Source organism: Micropterus salmoides, unplaced genomic scaffold, assembly GCF_014851395.1.
Source record: "Micropterus salmoides isolate LMB-PRFRI ecotype aquatic unplaced genomic scaffold, ASM1485139v1 Ms_hic_scaffold_8, whole genome shotgun sequence".
Classification (NCBI taxonomy): Eukaryota; Metazoa; Chordata; class Actinopteri; order Centrarchiformes; family Centrarchidae; genus Micropterus; species Micropterus salmoides.
The window spans coordinates 16,717,870-16,736,916 of NW_024044570.1; the positions used below are offsets into that span (position 1 = coordinate 16,717,870).

General features: G+C 41.9%; 1 protein-coding gene across 4 annotated transcripts in view; it reads left to right on the forward strand.

The window, feature by feature from the left end:
- The window catches only part of syt7a (synaptotagmin VIIa), a 79,052-nt gene extending 60,363 nt beyond the window's left edge, over positions 1 to 18,689 (forward strand). For all 4 annotated transcript variants that reach the window (XM_038706451.1, XM_038706452.1, XM_038706449.1 and 1 more), the window contains 6 exons: positions 2,287 to 2,389; positions 4,422 to 4,689; positions 7,137 to 7,306; positions 7,642 to 7,756; positions 8,401 to 8,600; positions 9,208 to 18,689. In XM_038706451.1, the coding sequence (XP_038562379.1) occupies positions 2,287 to 2,389; positions 4,422 to 4,689; positions 7,137 to 7,306; positions 7,642 to 7,756; positions 8,401 to 8,600; positions 9,208 to 9,312 (961 nt within the window). In that variant the 3' untranslated portion in view covers positions 9,313 to 18,689. The remainder of the gene's footprint in view (positions 1 to 2,286; positions 2,390 to 4,421; positions 4,690 to 7,136; positions 7,307 to 7,641; positions 7,757 to 8,400; positions 8,601 to 9,207) is intronic.
- Positions 18,690 to 19,047: the final 358 nt, after the last annotated feature.

Sequence of the window (19,047 nt, forward strand, 5' to 3'; positions counted from 1 at the left end):
TTCCCTTCTCGAAATGGTTAACATCCCTCCTTCCCCCCGTCTCGCTCTGGTTCCTTTGCTGGTTGAAGTGATTGTATGTTTGCTTGTCTTGTTTGCTCGCTTTTTCTGTCTGTCTATTTGTCAGTATATTTTCCCCCCGGTTCTGTCCTTGTCTTCTGCCAAAATGTACACATTACTGCATTCAACATCAATTCTCATCCAAATTTGCAGTTTAGCGTGTCCAACAAAATATGTATGACCCATGAAACATGCAATCTCTCAGTGGAAAGCTTGACAGAGAATGCTGGCCAGACAGACAGACTTTCTGTGGGCTCCTTGTTTTCTGCCTGTCCAAGGCATTGTCTTCACTCTCTGAGTGACAACTACTTGCATATAATATATATGCACATGTAGCCGATGCCAGTTTGTGCTTTGGCCCTTGTGTCCCCACTCCACACTTTTAGAGTGTTGCTTAATGGTTGGAAAATCAGGTTAGATTCAAAGTTAACTTATATAATTTGTAGTTATTACTTCATTTCAACCAATGTCCTCCTTTGTAACACTCTAAATGTGCATTTCCTATGTTCTTACTATTTGTCCCTTTTTTGTGTTTTCAATGATATATTTTTGTATTGTATATCTACACCTTATTTCTCTTTCATACTATATCTCATCTATCTTTAATTTTGAGCTCTCCACGTACAGAACTATGGTTCTCGCTCTCCTTTTCCTGTTGATCAATTGTATTTATTGTCTTTTTCTTTTCTTCTCTGTGCTCTTTTTCTCCCTTTTTAGCATGTTCACCCCTTTGTCTCCTGTTAGAAATATTGTGTGTGCATAGCTCTTTATTTTTTTGTCTCTTATTCTTTGATACTTATCAGACTGACCAAACTAAGCCTCTCTTGTGTTTCCAGGCTTTCCTTCCTTCATTCCCTATCTTTTCTTACAGCTCTGTTTTTACTCTCTAATGTGCTGGTGTTTGTAACAATCTCACTCTCTGTTTGGTTTTGGTTTTTTGTAACCTCACTGTTCATGCTATTAATACTTGCTATCTCTTCTAATACAGATAAATAATTTTCAGCTTGCTTTTCTATTTCTTACATTCCTTGTTGAACCTTATATCTTATCTACAGTCTTTATGATTTCTGTCCTGTTTGTGTGTCTGCAACTTCAGCATCCTCTCTGCGTCTCCTCATTTCTTTTCTCTGAGTTTCAGTTCTTGTTTTTCTTCTCTATTTACTGTTTGTTTATTGCCTAACAGTGTTTCAGTGTTCAGCCGCTCCATGTGCCTTGACCAGTCATCTATGGACTGCTGTATGTCCAATGTGTCACATTGCATTGGCCAGGACTTTCGCATTTGGCTCTTTCTTATTCTATCTGTCCTCATTCTTTCTTTAATCTCATAGTATTTATTCTCTTAATTATTATTTTTTATCTTCTTTACTGTTTATTTTCCTTTAAACTTTGTGATTCTTCTTGTTTTCATGATGTATGAACATAGAGGTTTTTCTCCCGGAATGTTTGTCCCACTTTAACGTTATGTTCCTAGTGTGAAGGAACTAAACATAACAACTATTAACGTTTGTACCTAAGTACCAGCTCTGCCATGGGAGATCTCAGCTCTCTCTTTTATGTTTTTAATAATATTTTGTGTTGTTGATGCAGATTCTTATTATCTGAGAGATTTAAACACACACACACACACACACACACACACACACACACAAATGTTCAACATCTGTCCTGTGAAATGTCTGGTCCTCTACATGTTGCTATACATGTCTGTCTATCGTGTATATAGTGACGTCATGTTGCTATACATGTCATTATACGTATTTGTCTCGTTATGAATTCTATGGATTGGAGATCATTTTCAATTTAGTAGTTCTATTTTGTGTTCTGTCTGAAAATGTGTTTGTTTACTTGGTGGAGGTAACTTTCTTGTTAGAGATATGGATGTTTGCCACACTGGACATATGTATAGTCATCTCAGATTCCAAGTTTCATCAAACACCACATCAAATGTCCTCAGTTCTAGCTCCCGCCGTTAATCTGTGGAATCTTTGGCAGATTTCATTTGGCTTCGCTCATGATAGCTAGACAAAGCACATCTACTTTGAAGTGACATCTATCCAACGCAAACTTGGACTCAATTGGTCATTTTAGATAGGCAGTTTTCAAGCGCCAAACAGGTGGAGGTTGGACTCCCTGTGTGCTCAGACATTCTCTCTTTCTGGAGACGAGTTAGCTTCTCAGCACATGTCCTCGCCATTTTCCCTCTGGGTCAACCTGCGTTTTTGCTTACAGGGGCAACAAGCCAGCTAACAGCCCCAAGGGCCAGCCCCCTGATGCTGATGGCCACTCCTCCGTAACTGACCTGGCCAACTCTCTCACTGGAGACATGGTGATGGTAAGACCCTCTTTCCCACCACATCCATCCTGCAATTACCTATGCTGATGAATCTCGATCTGTATTATTTTGCTTAAAGTCTGTGGACACCCCTCTCAGCTGTAGTTCAAATTATTATAGTAAGTTTCATTCCATATTATCCTGTCAACATATCCCATTAAAAGCCAAAAATACAACATTGAGATAGCCTGTCTCTTAATGCTTTTGACTCCCCTGTCTGTGGCAATAAGCCCCAAGCCCATTTATTCCTGCTGAAGACGTAAGTTATTTCCTAATACAACTGGGCATTGTAGATCTTAGCTAATGTTAATTAAACAGGAGTAAATAGTGAATATGTTTGGGACTATTTTTGGCTGCGGATGACTATGCACTAGTTGGTAATTATGGTACCAGTAAAATGTATATCAGATTGACTCAAAATAAACAAAAGTGACCACGTTCATTTTATTGAAGGAGCATATCACCCAGTGCAACAATACATTTGAGTAGTTTTTGAGCTCTGTGACACAGAGGAACATCTATCAAACTTTGACTACACAAAACAATTCATTGTTAATTTTTGTTTTTTCATGGGATTTGTTGACAGTATGAAAAACATAGAATTTCGCCAGAGTGAAGCAATGTCTTGAATTTCTTCCCATGAAATTGGGGCACTCACAAGAGACAAGTTGAGCTCTCCAAGCTGTTATTTTCTCAGACTTAGTACTCCTCATGATGAGTAAACTGACCTTGACATGACAGCTCCAGTTTGGTGTGGAGGAGCTTGAATGGCCTGCACAGAGTCCTTACATCAAGCCCATTGAACACTTTTGGTGATGAATCAGAACACCAACTGTGAGCCAGGTGTTATCAGCCAAAATCAGTTCCCGACATCATTAATAGTTTTTTGGCTGAATGGAAGCAAACCCTTTCAGCCAGGGTCCAAAATCATTTGGGAAGTCTAAAACTAGAGTGGAGGAATCACATCGATGTCCCTGGGTTTGTAATGAAATTGTCACATATTGTATATGTGTAATAATGTGTGTAATATGCGGGTGTCTACATACTTTTGACCACTACATTTTTAGTCATCAAGTAGGATTAGTGTTGCAGAGTCATCCTCCATGCACAGGTTGGTTTAAAGCTGCACGTGGTAAGGCAGTTTCTACAATAGCAATCAAGCAAGGCAAGCCGCCCAAGGTGACTTATACTGTTTGATAAATTACACTTGGGATATTTCATGCTTGCTCTACCTGTCATTTCTAAAACCCTTATATGACAAATTCTGAGTGAGTGAGTCTTTGTCACTTTGAAATTGAAGCTCTGGCCTAAAGCACTGAAATCAACAATTTCAGGTAATGCTCCGAGAGAGAGAGAGTTTGCATGTATACCAGACAAAAAAGTGTCAATGAAGGCTCTTGCACAAAGTGGTCTTATTACAGTAATAACTTCTGGTTGTCTCAAACGCTTTATTCCAATCTATGCTATTGTTAGAGAGAGCAAAAAAATAGGACAGAAACCGAAGGTGGAGCCATGGGGAGAAAAGAAGCGAACATAAACAGCCAACCTTGAGCTGTGCTTCCATTCACTCCATGCCCCTCATGCAATGCGCTCTATCTCTCTCTCTCCTACTCTTACAATTTGTCTCTCACTCTCTCTTTCCCACTCTGTCCACTGCTGTCTATTAGATAGTGGCCTTTTAGTGCACAGCAGTGATATAGCAGTCAGAGCGGCTGTGAGAGAGAACGGTGGTCTAAAGCTCCTCTATCTTCAATCTGAGCACCTCCTGCCTCTTAAGAACATTAGAAAGGAAATAAAACTCTCTCAGTCTTCTTAATGTCAGACCAATCTCTGCCTTTGAGCAGCTGCTTGAGTATGCCGTGATAGAAATGCAGCTCTAAAATCTCCTCCCCTCACAGCTTTTCTCTGCCAAGGTTTGCGTGCACTTGCTTGTGGCAGAGAAACTGTGTGCTTTTGGACAGAACTTTTCATCTGAATGGCTGCTGCTGCTGCATGTGTTTATATTTATTTGACTGCATTTGTGGCCCTGCAGCTGTCTCCAGGTTCGGAGGATGATGACGGTGAAGGGCCTATCAGTGAGAAGCTGGGCCGGATCCAGTTCAGCATAGGCTATAGCTTCCAGAACACAACCCTCACCGTCAAAGTTCTCAGGGGCCAGGAGCTCCCGGCCAAGGACTTCTCCGGGACATCTGACCCCTTCGTCAAAATCTACCTGCTGCCTGACAAGAAGCACAAGCTGGAGACCAAGATCAAGAGGAAGAACCTCAACCCCCACTGGAACGAAACCTTTCTGTTTGAGGGTCTGTGCTATATCCACCCAGCTACTGTTGTAATTCTTATTGTTGTTTATTTCATATTTTTTCTTTACATTTTGTCACACTGCTTAAAAAGAGGATCCCCATTTTTTTCTGAATTAAAGCCCCTGAAAGCTACATATAGCCCTATGTCAGTAAATATTCATGACTAAATGAGCAACAAAAAATGATTTAGTTATTATTTATTAAAAACTTTAACACTCTGAAAACTCTGATACTCTTGAGAAAAATTGTCTCAATTAGCTTTGCCCGCAAGGGATACTTTCCATTATTAGAGCTTCGCATAGCTGTAAATCCTGTTTAAAGCAATAGTTAGACCATTTGAGAAATACACTTATTTGCTTTCTTGCTGAGAGTTAAATGTGAAGATCAATACTACTCTTAATATCTGCTAAAAATTAAGCTACAGCCAGGAGCTGTTTTGCTTAGCAGGGAAACAGCTGGCCTGGCTCTGACCAAAGGTAAAAAAAAAATGTTGTTATTGTTGTTTATTTATTCTGTACAAAAACCAAAGTGTAAAAATGTAGGACCAGGCTTCTCATCTAACTCTCAGAAAGCGAATAAGCACATTTATCGAAATGTGTACTAACTATTCCTTTAAGAATCGACACATAAATGTTTTTAATTATTATTTTTCTATCTTAGGAAATTGAAGTGTTGCTGAAATGCATGCTGATGGCTCACTTGTTGGATCAAAGGGAAGATTCTGCACTTTTTATGTGGATGTCCAGTCAGTGTTGATGGTAAATGTATTCCTCAGTGTGTGGTATACTGACAGGGAAAGCAGAAGTCTCCTGCTTGCGGAGCCATGCCAGCAGTGCCTATATGAACCAGGATGCATTGCGCGTGAGCTTCTGATGCCCATGCCCATCTCACAGCAAACAAGGCTTAATGTTCACTCAGTTTCTCTTGACAGCCCCTTAGTATTCCAAAATCAAACCAATATATCACCCCAGTCTGCTAGCCGATAATGTTAGCTATTGGCCAAAACGTAGCGTTAGCTGACTCAACGGTCTCCTTCCCTCTTGGCCCTTCTGGTCTTGGCTGTCTTTTCCAATTTATTTTTGGAACCCAGAAGAAAGTCTCCAGCACACCTCTGTCCAAGTGAGGAGTAAAACTTTCAAGCATAGTAATGCACACTCAATTGGCTCTCTTAGGGTTGGCGTCGACGACACCATCCAACAAAAACTTTGCAGCAGAATTATTCATTCATTCATGAATAATTCTGCTGCAAAGTTTTTGTTGGATGGTGTCGTCGACGCCAACCCTAAGAGAGTCAATTGAGTTTCTGTTGGCATCGGAGGGCAATTTGAGCAAAGGCACCACCAGCCTGTGTTTGCTCTGAGCAGCCACTTGCACAGCTAATGCAGCCTCTGCCTCTCTCCGCTGCATTTCTTCTCTGGCTTAAATAAATCCAGCTAAATATCCAAGTCAGCCAAAACTCGTCATAATATCCTCTGCACTAAAATTTTGGGATGCCATTTTTGCTGTTGGAAACGTAGCTAGACTGTTATACAAGCGGAGAGAGCAAAATCTATTCCCACCAGATTTTCAACAACTTTGCCTCTGATTGGCTAGTACTCGTTGCCTCGACTAGTTAGGTTTGTCAAGATTAGGAGTAGAGTGGGTTAAGGGTTAGGGTTAGCCAATCAGAGGCAGAGTAGGGAGCAGGGCTTGACGCACAGCTGGTATTCGTCAATTGAGAGGTGTCAAAAATCTGGTGGGGGAAAAAATATCACTGTGCCACCACCTATGTCACTGTGATGTCAAATGAAGATGCTGGATCCAGGAAGAACTACTTGGCGAACTATGCATTTTCGAACAATATTGCACGCACTGAGTAGTTTATTGCTTTAATGGGCTGCATTTACCATCAACACTAATGGAACATCCACATAAAATGTGCCCGATTATCCTTTCAAGAGTTAATGGCAATGGCAAAGAATTGTTTCTCATTGCAAAAAGAATATTGTGGGAGTTATGTGAAAATCCACTAACAACGTGAGAAATTAGAAAAGTTTTGGGTTGATAAAACCTCCGGCTCAAAAGACAGGTTTTGTTCTATTCTTGAGCTCTGCAAACTGCCGATTTTAAGTTGTGAAATAGTGAAGTGTCTCACCTCTGTACAATCTGAATTTGTTTCATTACGACCATGGTGCTCAGATGACCAAAATAATGTTCTAAAGGCTCAAGGCCCTTCCAAAATTAGAACAATAGCCGATGCTCTTGAAAAATGAATGAGACTAGAGTATAATGATCCCTCTCAGTCATTTGAGAGAGTCCTGGCTGGAGTATTTGAAATGCACTTTGGTCTTTGACAAATTCCTCCCTGTTGGCATGGTGCAGTTGACATTGCCCTCCCTGTACAGTCAAGAATATGTTTTTCACTCTTTGTAACTAAGCTCTCCTCTCTGTTTCTGTCTCTGTTTCAGGCTTCCCTTATGAGAAGGTGAGAGAGCGCACTCTATACCTTCAGGTGTTGGACTACGACCGCTTCAGCAGGAATGACCCTATTGGAGAGGTGTCAATTCCCCTTAACAAGGTGGAACTGGGCCAGATAAAGACCTTCTGGAAGGAGCTCAAGCCCTGCAGTGATGGCAGTGTAAGAGAGGGCCATCTGGCGGAATGATGACAAATCCAGTGTTTTCATTCAAATGTTGTAATTACAGTTTTATTAAAACAGGTCTGAGGCCATTTGTTGACAGCTTTCAGCATGTGAGCTTGATTGACGTAATTTCAGGGTGAGCAGCAGACTCAGCTAAGCCAGCTTGGTCACTGGACCATCTGTGTTTGGCACAAGGGGTTAGAGCAGAAAGGGCAGTGGTGTAAGATTACACAACAAGCTAGTGAGTAATCTGGAGTTTGATATTCCCTGATGAAATTTGGTATTAGACTGCATGATTCATACTCCATTGTGTTTGTATGTGTGTTCCTCAGGGGAGACGAGGAGACCTGCTGTTGTCTCTCTGCTATAATCCCACTGCCAACACCATCACTGTGAACATCATCAAAGCACGCAATCTCAAAGCCATGGATATCGGGGGCACCTCAGGTACAGAATCCTCCTTGTTTGTATAGTCTTTTCTTTTTCTAACCCTCGTTCACCAGTCTGAAGCCCTTCTTGTGACATTGGAAGCTCTGTGGATTCACGCACGGCTCTGTCTCCATGTTCAAACATTTACTGACCTGTCCGGGCGGGGGGACGGTCGCCGTCTGCCTCCAGAGTTGTGTCGCACCCTACATAGCTGTAGCAGCAAGGTGACATTACGTCAAGCATCTCTCCCTTGCCCTCCTCTTTCTGTATATCTATGAGGATCTTCAGCATCCCAGCCAAATCGCTGTCAGCTCAGTCTGCCTGGTGCTAGTTTCTAAAGTCTCACTGCGAAATGCTTTTTGTGGCATATATTCTTGCATTAGCACAAGTGGTGTCTGTTAGTATTACAGAATATGTTAATGCTCCAGAATTGGTAGTACAAATCCCAGGCCCTATTTCCATAAATACTTCCTCATTTGTATATTTCCTTGCTCAGGGGATAAGTTGACCTTGAGCTCAAACTAGGTAACTGCTTCCCTGCTGCCTTCCCTGACTTTAACAATTAACAGGGTAATTGCAAACCTGACCCCAAAAATCACCTTGCACGGGCATCTTCATCCTCGCTCTCATGTAAACCGCTGTACTCTGCATCCACATTGCAGATCCATATGTGAAGGTGTGGTTGATGCACAAGGACAAGCGTGTAGAGAAGAAAAAGACAGTGACAATGAAGCGCTGTCTGAACCCCGTCTTCAACGAATCCTTCCCCTTCGACGTGCCCGCCCATGTGCTGAGAGAGACCACCATCATCATCACCGTCATGGACAAGGACAGGCTCAGCCGCAACGATGTTATCGGCAAGGTAACGCATCAGAGTAGTGTTTGTATGGTCGCCCTTGGGTACAACATATAAGCCCCTTAAGCTCCCTGTTACATAAATGAGACGACAATTTAACATGTTGGTGTCATATCTGAGTAAAGGCACTTTCAGACAGCAAGCGGTCGCCACCATGGTCGGTCAACTTGCCGCCACTGCTCGCCCTGTGACAACAGAAACCATGCTGAGGAATTATTTATAAGCAGTGAACAAGCAAATCAATGAGGTGAAACCATCCAAGAGTAACGTTAACTTAAAATTTGATTATCTGACTGTTAGCCTAGCTTAGCATAAAGACTAAAAGCAGGGGGGAAACAGCTAGCCTGGCTCTGTCTAAAGGTAACACTCACTAATTTACACATTATGATTAGTTTGTTGAAATGTGCAAAAACAAGAGTGTGAGAAAGACTGCTGTGTCTGAATAAAGCCGTAAGGATCGTTAACGTAAGTGACATGTCTGAATGACAAAAGACCATTACAGAGATGAAGCCAGCAATGTTAAATATTCTGTGTCTGAAAAGGGTTAAAGATTATTTTGCATCTATAGCACATCTAGTACATTATCACACCTTCTCTTCTTCCCCTCTCTCAGATCTACCTATCGTGGAAGAGTGGACCAGGGGAGGTGAAGCACTGGAAAGACATGCTCGCTCGGCCACGTACTAACGTCGCCCAGTGGCACGCTCTCAAGGCCTGATCGCACCGCCCAGCTTCCTCCATGGCCCCTTTCCCGTCTCCTATGCCCCCTCCTCACTCCCCTCTTCCCACTCCCGTCCTTATGCACAAGACTGACTTGCTGCCAGGCTGCGAAACACGGGTACAATTAGCCATCTGCTCTCTTAAACCTTTAAACTCTTTTCTTTAAAAATCTCTATTTCTCTCCGACTCTTCTCTCTTCACCTGTTCCCTCCCCTTCATACAGCCGTGTCTTAATTTCTGTGTCTCCCCACTTTGCCAGTGGTCCCCCTGTTTCTGACTGTCTGTATGTCTGTCTGTCCTTATGCACTTTGCCTATGGAGGTCTGATATTCAGTTTCTTTGTCGACCCCTTGGTTCTGAACTGCACTGCAACCTCTGACCCCAATTAAGGTGCCAGTCCCGTGGGATCACAGAGAATATTAAGTAACGATCTAATCAAATATAATCCTATTGTATGACTATTCCAGGTACACAATACTATACAGTATGTACTATATGTACATATACATATTAATGTATTAGACGTATAAATTGGCAGAACTCCCCCTATACACATGACTAGTATACAGTATGTTATCCATAACCTGTCTGCTGTTTCCCATCTTCTGTCTATTCATTTGTCGCCTTGTCCTTGTCATCTGTCTCAAGTGTACTATATCCTCTCCCCATTTCAGACCCTCTTTTTACTCAAAAGTGGTTGAATGTTCAGCTGAAGTTGTCGAAAGCAATCAATATTCGGTTTGTGATGAAACCAGCTGAACTCAAGATGGAATTGTTGATACTGCTGTCTCTTCTCTCCCTTGTCTTTTTTCTTCTCTATACTCTTCTTTATCTCTTTTTTCCTTATTGTTCCCACTTTCTCGTTCTCTGGCACAATATTATTGAACCCCCCTCCCCCCAAACACACACACACACTTTATGGACCCCCACCCCCACTTGTCGTCTGTGTGATGTGGGTGCTGTGCTGTAGCTCCAACAAAAATAGAGATTAAAAAAATAAATAAATAAACTGAACTTTCCGACGCCGGGAAAGCGGGAACACAATAAAACTTGTGAAATGGATCGCTCCTGATTTTTCCAGACAAACAGCCCTGACATGGAGAGAGAAAAAAGAAGATGAAAAAAAAATAACAAAACTCCACCAAACAAATCCCCCGTGGTACGATGATGTCATTTTTCACAGCATCACCAACTGAGGAAACCAATTTAAACCATTTTTTCCAATGTTAAGATGAAAACAGAAGCTAAAGGCAAAGGTTGTGCTGTTTGTGTACATGCATTTGGTTGTGTGTGCACACTTCTGTCTGTTTATTGATGCTATGAATTCTTTGTGCTGCCCTGTGCTCCTGTTTTGTGCTGATGGGGATCGTTCTCCAGCAGTTTTGACTGTATGGTGTGCTGCGTTAATGTGTGCCTGTTTCTGCGTGTGTGTGCGTGGGTGTGTGTGTGTGTGTGTGTGTGGGTGTGTACACACAGGAGCAACACAATTCAGACTCGGCAGAAATCTTCTTCTCTTTTCTCTTTCTCATCTTGTGCTCTTCTTGCTCTTCTTACTGCCATTGTTTCCCCATCCTCCTTTACTGCCCTGCCTTCTGAAGGAGGGCATGGGGAGGTTCTATCTGCACTTTTTGAAAATGTAATAACAATAATAATGATTATGACAGTATGTTATTAATGATGATTACAGTACTGGTGAAAATTAAGGGAGGAGTATCTGAAAGGGTGAGCAGCAGTTGGGGAGAGGAGACGTCTGCTCTGTGATTTCAGGGTTTGGAGACGACGTGGAGGACGCAGAGGATGGATGTAGGGCTCTCATCCTCCTCTTTTTGTTCTTCTTTGTTCTTCAGTGTACCTGCGTACGTGTGAGTGTGTGTGTGTTTGTATGTCAGCTACCAGACTCCTAGTGGCAGGCTGCTAGTGTCTGAAATGTCAGGCGTGGATGGAGAGATCAGGATCGTCTGCTTGTCACATGGAGGCAGTGCTATTACTCAATGTGTTCAATCAACAGCAGGCATGGTCAGAGCTCGTACCAAGAGTCTGGATGATTCTGTACGCGTCCATGATACTGACAATATGTGGATATCTGGAAACAGTAAGACAGATCTGCACATTGGCTTTAACGTTGAAAAAAAAATAAGGTCACGAGGCCTTTTCTGAGTTTTTGTCATTCACAGAAACTATGAACGGCTGTGTATCACAGACAGTTGGTGTGATATTAGATGGCGGTCTGATCTGCCACTGTGAGCTACTGTAGAAGCAGATTAGACATTATCTCTTCCCTGAGTGCTTGAGAGCACCACAGAGTGTGCTGGTAGCTGCCATGCTTGTCAGGCACATTGAGCTCAGCTCGATATTTCTGTAACGTAAATATAACAGTCATAACGCAGCAATGTGAATACTGTCAGCCATTAAGAGCTGCTCACACAGACTCTTTCTCAGTGTACCCTCTACTGTAACTGTCTGTCTGTGTTTTTACATTCATAAAGTCCTGTGAAGCATAATCCTGTCAGATATTCAGGATTTGTTTTGCCGGAGCAGCTCATAAATGAGGATCCACCTTTCAAACATCTATCAGGTTAGACTGACTTAGCAAGAAAATATATCATACAAATACATATATATATGGGGGGGGGGTTATTGTTGAAGCATCACTGCTTCTGTCAATGCAGCATTTTTAGCTCCTACTAACTCTGGCCCAATCAAAATCCTTGTCTAAAATACTATGGGGCCTGCTGTGGATTTTATTTTCTCTTATCATGCAGTAATTTCATAACATCTTATGCTTTTGTGCTTGTTTTGATTTATGTTGATGATAACTTGATCACCACTAGAAAGACTGAAAGATTATGTGAATTGCAGTCTGAAACTACCAGGTTAGTCCTCCTCTAGTGTCTCTATAAACCGGCCCGGAAAGCACACTGTGTTCTGGGCAGTGTGTTTCATGTGGGACTCGGTGCTGGCTGCTGTGATGCACTGATCCAGTCCAGCACCCTTCAGAACAATTGGCCAGCCGTGGAACAGGGCCCACTGTTTTGACAGCCACTGCCTGCAGTGTCACAGCACATTACACTCCCATTAGGTGGTCAGAAAGGAGCAATATCTGCTTCCTTGGACCTGAGGGACTCACTATTTGCAGAGGTAATACTTGCTAAGAATAGTACAAAACATGGAGCGCCCTCATTAGTAACCATGAAGATGGACGGGGATAAAGGCTCGTCAATCAAAATGAGAAAAATAATCAGTAGGCGAAGCTGTGAAAACCAAACGTGGTTTGAATGTGCAGGTGTGCAGGTAATGAGTCAACATAATACCTCAGCCAGTTCCTTTCACCAAGAATCTATGTTGCTCAATGAGTGATAAATTGCTGTGCTACAGGGGTTTACAAAGCTTAGTCATCAGAGACCCAGTAAACTAGGGGAGATGGCTTTATTTTTAGTAACATGAGACATTGTGTGACTCGGCTGATCCTCGAAGGCAGACTGGAGGGCTACAGCGTTGGGCTTTATAAAAATTATAACACTGAGTGCTTTAGAGCACAGACTACATCTTAAGTGTAAATCCAATGCATGATAAAACATTTTTTAAAGTAAGTTCTTGAATAGGATGTTCATCAAATAATCAGCCAAATAATCAGCTTTTTTGTCTGCAACAGGCAACTGTTTTCAAAATACCCACTGTAGACAAAGTTAGCAACTAGCTGGTGGACATAATGGAGAATTTATTAGTCGATAAGTCCATCTCCCCATTAGTCTCTGTGAGCCCAAACAGAAGTAATGCTTCATTTTCTGTACCAGATGTCTAAAACATGTCAAAAGTTTAAAATCATGTTTATAAGCAAACAGAAAAATAAAAATTATTTTAGCAGGTATCTAGGATTTATCTTAATCTATATAGATTAAAAGAGACTATTTATGCACGAGGTCACTATTACCTCTAAAAATGGCAAGAAAATTAGATTTACTTTAGGAAACACAGTGTATCACTGTGGCAAATAATTCATCCGAGTATCCTGAAAGCTGCAGACTCCATAAAATAACCAGGAGTCCCAAACATTATGTTCTCTCATCGCCAGCAGTCAAACAGCAGCCCCATTAAAATGGATGGTAAGCTTAGAGCCAAACAGTATAAAGGAGAAAGCAATTTCCAAATCCTAGTTTTATTATACTACCACCTGCCTCACACCTCTAAACATATCGTGTTTTGTTGGCACCAACACTGTCAGCAATGACCTTCAACTATCCTGAGCTCATGAATATAGCATAGCAGTGTTGCAGATGCTCCCAGTCAAGACTTTTTTTCAGACTAACTCCACTCAGTGTACTCGCTCTCCTTGCGTTTTGTGTGTCTTTCATCAGAGCTTCATTCCCCAGCAAAGCCAACTGGTAGGTGCAGGTGTGGATAATTACTGTTTGATTACTAAGGATTAATTCAAGATGACAGACACTGCTAACTCTGCCCACAACTTTGCCACTGAATAGAGGCTCTTAACGTCTTTTTTATGAAATTAATAAATTTTTTACCCAGTTTATTTGATGTGTCTCTTGTGAGTGTCCATTCTATTGGACGGTATTGGAACACTTTCTAATTTCTTTTCAGGTTTTATTCAATTCAATTCAATTCAGTTTTATTTATATAGCGCCAAATCACAACAACAGTTCTCTCACAGCGGTTTTATGCAAATTTTCTTTAAAATTAACAGCCAGTTTGTGTTTTCAGGCACACTAGCTCCATGGCTCTAGGGATGGCAGTGGTAGTCTGTCATTTGGTCCACCTCTTTGGTCCAGACTGAAATATCTCAAGGAGTAATCACCCCTGAGGATTCTGCACCATTTTCTTTTCATTTTTGTACAGACAATCATTTGCCCCAGGGGATGAACTATAATATCTTTAGAGATCCTTTAACTCTTCATCTAGCGTCATCATCAGGTCAAAACTTTAATTTGTCCAACACTGCGGTTTATGACTAAATATACGTAATGACATTCCCATCAGTCTCAGCCGTACTTTATGTTTAGTGCTAATTGGCAAATGTTAGCATGCTAACACGCTAAATTAAAGTGGTGTCCAAAGTCACCCCCTCATTCACTCATTCACTACTCCCTATTAAGAGACACTCAGTAGTGAGCAGTAAATTGATGTTTCAGACTCTTATAATAATTTTGAGTCATCACTGACAGCTATATAAAGGTAAGTTTTGCATTTATAAAATGCAGTGCACTATATTGTGGGATTGTTAGCAGAAAATAGTGGACATGCCATGGACTCATTTTTTTTTTACCTCTGTGGACTTTTTCAGGGCACTATATAGCGGGTAAATGTACACACACTGAATATTCGGACACTCAAATGAAATAGTGGTAGGTAAATATAGTGCACTATATAGTAAATATGGAGTAATTTTGACCACAGCCATGGTAAACATTAGGCCTATACCTGCTAAACATCAGTATGTTTGCATTGTCACTGTGATCATATTAGTATGCTGACATTAGCATTTAGCTCCAAACCCTGCTGTGATTAAGTAAAGCTTTGGTCTTGTTATCAGTCTGTCCAGCTGGATATAGTGAAGGAGGAGATCCATCTCCTGGACTTTCATCTTCTCTAAGGTGTTTTTTCATGGGTGTGTTCTCCTAAATGTATCATTGTCACCAGCAGCCTTCCCTTCTCAGTTTACTTTCTAAATAACTGTAAGCTTTATTGGCTGAAGAGGTCACACCTGTTTGCCAAGGGATTAGCAAGATATTCTTCTGAGCCTGATGCTATTGTTTGTCCTTGTCATACTCTCAGCCCCTTCCTTACTCTGTGACGCGAGTTATCCTTGATGGATATGGCGTTCTTAAGATGAGCGTCAATGACTCACTCTATTGGAAAGGTGCCTGCTTTGCTGTAGTTTGTGCAATATTAAATTAAGGGTACGTTGTGCTTTATGTCTTGGGGAACTTCAGGTGTGTGTGTGTGGATTAATATCAGGCTGTAGTAATCTCATCGTGGAGGGACTGCAGTTGATGTTCTATTCTGCTGAATCATATTATGATGGCTGAGTCAGCCCAGAAGTCTTCATGGTCACCTTTGTCATTTGTCCAGTCAGCCCCTGTGTGAGTCTCGCCCTGCGCAGACGGACCTAGCCTCCCCCAACTCACCCTTTCAATTGTTTTAAGCATCTGGTGAAAACCAATGTGACTTCTCCCAATCAGGGTTCAAGTAAGCATTATGTGAATGGTAACAAAATGAAAATGAAAAACAACAAGTAATAATATCTTTTTTCTTTTCGTTCACATTTGACTGTTGGTCAGTGTGTATGTAAGTGCGTGCTTGGTGTTCTTGTGTTGGTTTTATTTCTTTATAAAAATGTGATAAGAAAATCCTTCTGTTTTTGAAAACTTTATGTAAATATCGTTGGTGAAAATTAACATTTGTTGTGCGCCGAGTTTTCATTTGTCACTTGAAATGATGAAGAAAACAATGATATTCATGAATAACAGTGGTGATGTTGACGATGCTGAAGCTGATTATACCTGCCCTTCTTGAATAAGGGCTTTTGATGTCCGATGTATTTTTGTTGGAGGTGTCGTGAGGTTGGGGCAAGAGAAACAAAGGGAAGGAGTGGTACCCAACACATCCCAGGCCCACTGTAGCACACTGCCGCATAGCTTTTAACCCCCTACAAATTGTAGCCTGTGTTACTTTTGCCATAAAACATCATTGTGTTTTTATTACACACATGAAAAACAGAGTGCTCCTTGGCTGTGTGAGAGGACCGTTTCGCCTCCCCTGTGGAGTCAGTCTGCCCCAGTCACTTGGCATCAAATCTCACCCTGTCTGCATATAGGCTTGAGGATTTACTGTAATGCCATTGTGTTAGACAGGATTGGCCCTGTACTGACATTGATGATGCCTTCCTCATTGAATTTGGACTCATTATTGCTCTGCTGGAGGCCATACATGGGGATGAGCATGTATGGAGGAGTGAGTGGATTCCAAGCATAAGGACACACATCATCCGTCTGACCCTGACAATTGCATGCTTGTGATTCAGCCTCTTATTTGGGTTTAGGACTCATGATTAAGCACAACTGACTGCAGTGAACTTGCCCCATAATATGCTTGTCTCCTGCATAGTCAGATATTTGTAAGAACTCCCAAACTCCAGCAAGAAAAGCCCCAGATTAGTGCAAGAGCCAAACTATAAACCGCCATATGGCAGATGTTGTGGAAATAACAGTTTTTAATCATTCAAGAAAAGTGAGGGAGAATAAGATTGATTTTTCCAAATGTCCAAAATATGCCCTGTGCCTTCTCAACACATGTATTCATCCCACTGCTGCATCCAAAAAAGAAATAAACACACAGTGCCAGTTACTTTCTCTGTAGGTGTCTGTACACCCACTTCCCTATTTTCAATATGCCACAGCCTTATGTATCTGGCTGGGCCTGTGTACAGTGCAGCGATGGAGCTTATCGGTTTCGTATTACTTTTAGGACGGTCTCTGCCACAGACATGATATGGTACAGCAGATACTCCCAGCAGCCGTCTGCAGGAAGGACAGTGGATACAGTCCTGCCTTCACCTGTAATACCATCCTTTAGAGGGAGTCCCAGGGGGAGTCGGAAAATACACACACACACACAATCGTCTGAAAATAAATTTGAACTTTTTTCTCTAAATGCAGACCTTTCAGAATATGTGTACTTTTCTTTCCTCGCTATTTGTAAATAGACTTTGTGAATCGGTTAGAGCAGCTCCTCTAACTCCTGCCATAATATGGACATTTTAAATCAGGTAGGTAATAAGCAATACACCTAACTGATCTGACACCATACGTTGAAATCTTACTCACCGAGATTGATGGTGACTCCTTTGCTTTAAGGGATGTCGAGGGTAACACTCCTGTTTCTTAACCTCCTTTCTCAACTTGCCATGGCCCACCTCTTCAACAAAGAGTGCTCTAACTTAAAACACACAATTGTGATGTGTACAATCTAATTTAATGTATTTATTTATGTATTTTTGCCAACTTTGTATAGTGTATAAATATCTATAAATATATGAAAAATGACAGTACTGTATAGATTTTAGCTGCCTGGTAAGGTTAATAGTATATACTTGGTAGACTAAAAGAAAAAGCGTAGAGCTGTTCAAAAGCCAGTCATTGAGAAAATGCTTTATGTAAAACCCGGTGCCACTGGCTCTTTTTATATTCTAGGTTTCGTTTCTGGTTTATTTTTTTATTATTGCCAGTGGGATCCAAAGTGTGTGTTGTTCTTCTTTATGTCCGTTTCGTTTGTTAATCGGTTCGTTTGTTGTGGGTTTTTTCTTGACAAGACACAGCGAGGTTCAGGCAGCCAGGAGAGTGCATTGGAACGCAGACTGGGACCCTGTGCTGTAGTGTGTATGTGTTTGTGTGTGTGCTTGTGCGTGCGTGTGGGTGTGTGTGTGTGGGTGTTAGGTGTGTGTCCGTCCATGGTAGTGCTAGTGCTCTCTGTGCAGTGCCTCCCTCCTCCCTCCTCCTCCCTCCCCTCTGATGTAGTTTGTCATGTGACGCAGTGTGTGTTAAGGTGCAGGATGACTGTGTTCGCTGAAGCTGGCAGATGCCCTCTCTCTCTCTCTCTCTCTTTGTGTGTCTCCTCGTGTCCACTCTGCTTCTTCATTACAACGCTTCATTTTAATCCTCCACTAAGTATAGATTTCTACTTCCACTGCTCGATTGTTCATTTACTCTCCCATTCAGCTGGTAATGCATACACCACCAGAGTCTAATTTCCCAGTAATCCATGCTTCCTCATCTATCTGCGATTCTTTGTCCATTAGCAGCTCTCACCCATCACCCTCCACATTACTTTAGAGCACCTTGTTTTTCCTACAGAGCTCTGTGGATCAGAGAATGATTTAGCACAAAGAGCAGATCAATGCACCTCATCCCTGGTCATACTTTCATGTTTTTTTTTTGCCTGTTACCGTTTACTTTTAGCCTGTTGTCTGTCCCATCTCTGAGGAGAAGGGCAGCTGCTAGCTCAGCACGCAGAAACACAAAGCAGCCATATTCAGATGTCAAGCACAGACCTGTGACTCAAATCTATGTTGTGGTGGCTTCACTGCCGCCTCATTTGTAGCAAGAGCAAGAGAATAGCCTTAAAGATTGGACCAACTACACAAAGTAGTGGGATTTGTACATTTGTAGTGGACTATTATTACCTTCCCTTTCCCTCACCAGATTTAATTCTCTAGTATTCCGATGTGTTGCTTGGTTGCTCTGTACATATCTGTGTAGTACTTCTGTTGATGTCCCTGTGCTAGGATAGTAACGGGTTCTTGCTGGGTGGCCTCAGCAGACGTCCTCTCCCTCCTGCTTCGTCTCATTTTCTAAAAAAAAAAAAACTTCAAACATTCCATCTAAATCTCAAGTGAGCAACATTTTAAAGATTAGATTAGATTTCTGGCAGTAAAACAGCAGAAGGACTGAACCACAGACATTTCCACTGGAGCCATGATAATAACCAAGACGTCTTGTCTGTGTTCACGTCCAACTGAGATCCGCAAACTGACAGCACACTCAGCATAGAGACCTTCACTACACACTTCTCTGCTCCTCCAAAACCCGCCTTCACGCTGACTTTGCCTGGCTCTGAGAGGACAGTGGGTCACCGACTGGTTTGAGGAGCCACTGACCTCCAGCGGGGTGAGAAGGGTGAGGTAGGTGAGGAGGTGGGAGAGCCCTGGGAGGCAGCGGAGAGGC